Genomic DNA, 3487 nt, shown 5'->3' with positions numbered 1-3487 from the left:
TGCGGGTTTCTGCTTTTTTTTCATCTTATTCAACTGTTACTGTGCACCTGCAAAAAAAAGATAGCTCAGATGTGCAAGTGCCTTTTGAATTAAGAATCTCCAATATAAAATATATTTTGATTTGTTTAACACTATTTTGGTTACTATATGACTCCATATGTGTTATTTCATAGTTTTGATGTCTTCACAATTATTCTACAATACAGTAAATAGTAAAAAATAAAGACAAACCCTTGAATGAGTAGGTGGTTCTAAAACTTTTGACCGGTAGTGTATGTAATTGAGAATATCTTACCATAATTATACACACTATAATGACTTGCTCCATACTGATACTGTCCTTATGCTGCAAAGTGAAAACGTTAGAAAACGTTAGCGTTTAAAACTTTATAGCTTTATTATGAAAAGAACAAGGATCCTCTCACGGCCCCCATTTGATAGAATATTATTTGGTTCCACCCATATTTTCGTAATGGTTGATGTTAGTTGTAGTTTTCATGCCCCTGGTATGTAGTGAACTTCATTTTGATTGAGTCCGCAAAAAAACACAAAGTCCCAGAATCCCTAGCGAAGAGGGTTCGGTCTGAAGTTACCACAACAGGAAGCGTCACTGTGCTAAAAACATTGGAGAAGGAAAAGTGCAACAAAACGCTGTCGAATACGACGCTGCAGGAATGTTTCCTTTTAAGAGAATGTGTTGATTTGTGAAATTATATTTTTATAATCCACAACTTCTCTTCATTTGATCGTCATCCATCTTGAGAACTGTCGAATTTGCGTCACTAGCAGCCCTCGATAGATAGCTTGTGTTGACCAAAATGGATGACAGCAAGGTATGTGGTTCTCTTCATGTTGTTTAACTAGCTAAACATGTTTTTGGGCTTAAATCAGTCATGTATGTTAATGCTTTTCTGGTGTGTTGTTACTATTGGGGGAATTGTCTTTACACAGACAACATTACATTACATTTTACATTTAAGTCATTTGGCAGACGCTCTTATCCAGAGCGACTTACAACGATCTCAGATGAAAACAATTGGTGTTTGCTTCTCTAACAAGAGGTTAGGTACTGGTGCACTAACTATAGCATTTTCTTTCTGCTGTTATCGCGATAGATGGTGGGAGGCAAAGTCAAGAAACCCGGTAAACGAGGCCGTAAACCCGCTAAGATTGATCTGAAAGCGAAGTTGGAGAGGAGCAGGCAGAGCGCCCGGGAGTGCCGAGCCAGGAAGAAGCTCCGGTATCAGTACCTAGAGGAACTCGTGTCCAGCAAGGAGAGGGCCATCTGCGCCCTGAGGGAGGAGCTGGAGATGGTGACTACATCACCCCGTTCTTCCTAAATGCACCAGCTATTCACGTCAATTATCTAAACCACTCATTTGGTGTTGAAAAATCTGAAGATATTTCACAAAATGTGAATTGTTTTCTTTACCTGCCTCTTGAATAAAGGCCTAGTCTATCCCGTAGAAACTTCTGGAGACACTGACAGTCGCATCACTAATATAGCTAACATTCTAAACAAGCTGCTGTGTTGTGGAGCTTAATAGGTGTTTCCAGACCACAGCTTTTTTTTTTTTTTGCAGCCAACTCTGTCATCTAACTGTTGTTGTTTGTCCCTCTCCTTCAGTACAAGCAGTGGTGTACAGCCATGGACCAGGGGAAGATCCCGTCTGAGATAAAGGCCCTACTGACGGGAGACGAGCAGAAGCCTGCTCAGAGCTCCTCCACCAAGAGCTCCAAGAACAGCAACCAGAGCTAATGTGTTGGGGGTGCCAGACCAGAACTAGTCTGACTGTCAGTTTGTTAGAGGTGGCAGCCCTGGGTTGTATTCATTAGGGAAATGATATCAAACGTTGTGCAACAGAAAACAGGGTGTTCATATAATACCTACCCCCTTTGTCCATCCCGTTTGCTTCCGTTTGTTGCCCTGGTGAATACGACCCAGAGCGAGTCTGTCTGGTGAAAGGTTCCAGACCAGAGCTCGGCAGTAGGTACTCAGTCTGTCTAATGAAAGGTTCCAGACCAGAGCTCGGCAGTAGGTACTCAGTCTGCCAGACCGCTCCACTGTATAGGCCTCTGTGACGGAGAGTGAAGAGGTGTCTCGCCGGTCTGTCTGTTTCAGCCCCTCCCCCTCTAGAGGAGACGCACAGCAGCAGAACTGTCAGAGACGCATATCATTACCAACGCTGGAGGACCTTCAGAGTAATAGCTCATATTATTTACAGTTGTAATCCACATTACTGGCCTGATTTATCATGTGTGGTTCACTATTGCAACTCTTGGATTCGTTAATGTTAGCAATGTGAAATATGTTATTAGTTCCAGCTATAGACACCTTTAGACAGCCTGTATTATTGAACAGTTGATTTTAATTTCCTGGTCTGGATGTTGTATCTTCTACGTGTGAGAATTGAGGAAGCGTTTCATGGTACATGGATGAAACCGTAAGAAGTGAAAGGGTTTAGGCTGTGCATGTCCTACCTGGCCGAGACATTCAGACAACACAAAGCACATATTCACCTTCAGATAAGGAATTACTCTTTGACCTTTTATTGGTTAGTTTGTGTTGGGAAAGGAGCAGAACTATGGTCACATCCCAAATGGCACTCCATTCCCTAAATAGAGCCCTGGTCTAAAGTAGTGCACTATATAGGGAATAGGGCATCATTGGGGACATGTATAACTTGTCATAGCAGAAAAGGAAAGATATCATGTATCTGCAGAGATGATGATGTAATGATATACAGCGCTGTATGTTGAATTTATTTATATATTTTTATTGGATCACAGAAAGCCCTTTTTTTCCCGGTTTTGTCGTGTGATGTTGTAGAACATATAGAAGGTCTGACAGACAAAAGAAAGATCTTTCCCGTTTTGTAGAGATGTTCAAGTCTCTTGTTTGTGTGAAAGGCTAGAATGGGGACACGTCCTTACCAGAACAGAAGCTGCTGAGGCATTGCTCCACCTATGTTGTCTTTCACTAACGTTACATTGTATCATGTGGTATCTAATCGAGGCCTCAACGACTCATGTTCTTTCACCATAATGCAACCAAATTATAGTAGCCTGTACCTGTTTTGGTTTACAAATGATGATTCTATTGTCCTAAGGCAATTAAATAAATAAGGACTCATTAATAGACATTCTGTCTGACGCTCAATAAGACATTTTGTTACATTACAGCCTTATTCTAAAATTAATTAAATTATATATTTTTTCTCTTCAATCTACACACAATACCCCATAATGACAACGTGACAACAGGTTTTTAGAAATGTTTGTTAATTTTTCAAATTTCAGACGCTTTGCTGTGAGACTTGAAATTGAGCTCAGGTGCATCCTGTTTCAATTGATCATCTTTGAGATGTTTCTCCAACTTGGAGTCCACCTGTGGTACATTACATGTTTTGGACATGTCTTTGGAAAGGCTCACACCTGTCTATATAAGGTCCCACAGTTTACAGTGCATGTCAGAGCAAAAACCAAA

The 3487-nt window shown here is 40.9% G+C and overlaps 1 protein-coding gene across 1 annotated transcript; it reads left to right on the top strand.

Moving 5' to 3' along the window:
• The first annotated feature begins 584 nt into the window (after positions 1 to 584).
• Positions 585 to 3143, top strand: LOC135538373 (cAMP-responsive element-binding protein-like 2). Its single transcript, XM_064964283.1, has 3 exons — positions 585 to 833; positions 1116 to 1313; positions 1628 to 3143. Exons 1-3 carry the CDS (start codon positions 819 to 821, stop codon positions 1757 to 1759), a joined length of 345 nt encoding a protein of 114 aa, XP_064820355.1. The 5' UTR covers positions 585 to 818; the 3' UTR covers positions 1760 to 3143.
• Positions 3144 to 3487: the final 344 nt, after the last annotated feature.

Source organism: Oncorhynchus masou, unplaced genomic scaffold, assembly GCF_036934945.1.
Source record: "Oncorhynchus masou masou isolate Uvic2021 unplaced genomic scaffold, UVic_Omas_1.1 unplaced_scaffold_948, whole genome shotgun sequence".
NCBI lineage: Eukaryota > Metazoa > Chordata > Actinopteri > Salmoniformes > Salmonidae > Oncorhynchus > Oncorhynchus masou.
The sequence above is the reverse complement of the archived record's forward strand: the minus strand, read 5'-3'. Positions and strand labels throughout refer to the sequence as shown.

Bases quoted from the DNA above. Each gene is read 5' to 3' on its own strand.
- LOC135538373 (XM_064964283.1), top strand. The intron at 1,314-1,627 runs GTGACTACATCA...CCTCTCCTTCAG, and splicing joins TGAGGGAGGAGCTGGAGATG to TACAAGCAGTGGTGTACAGC.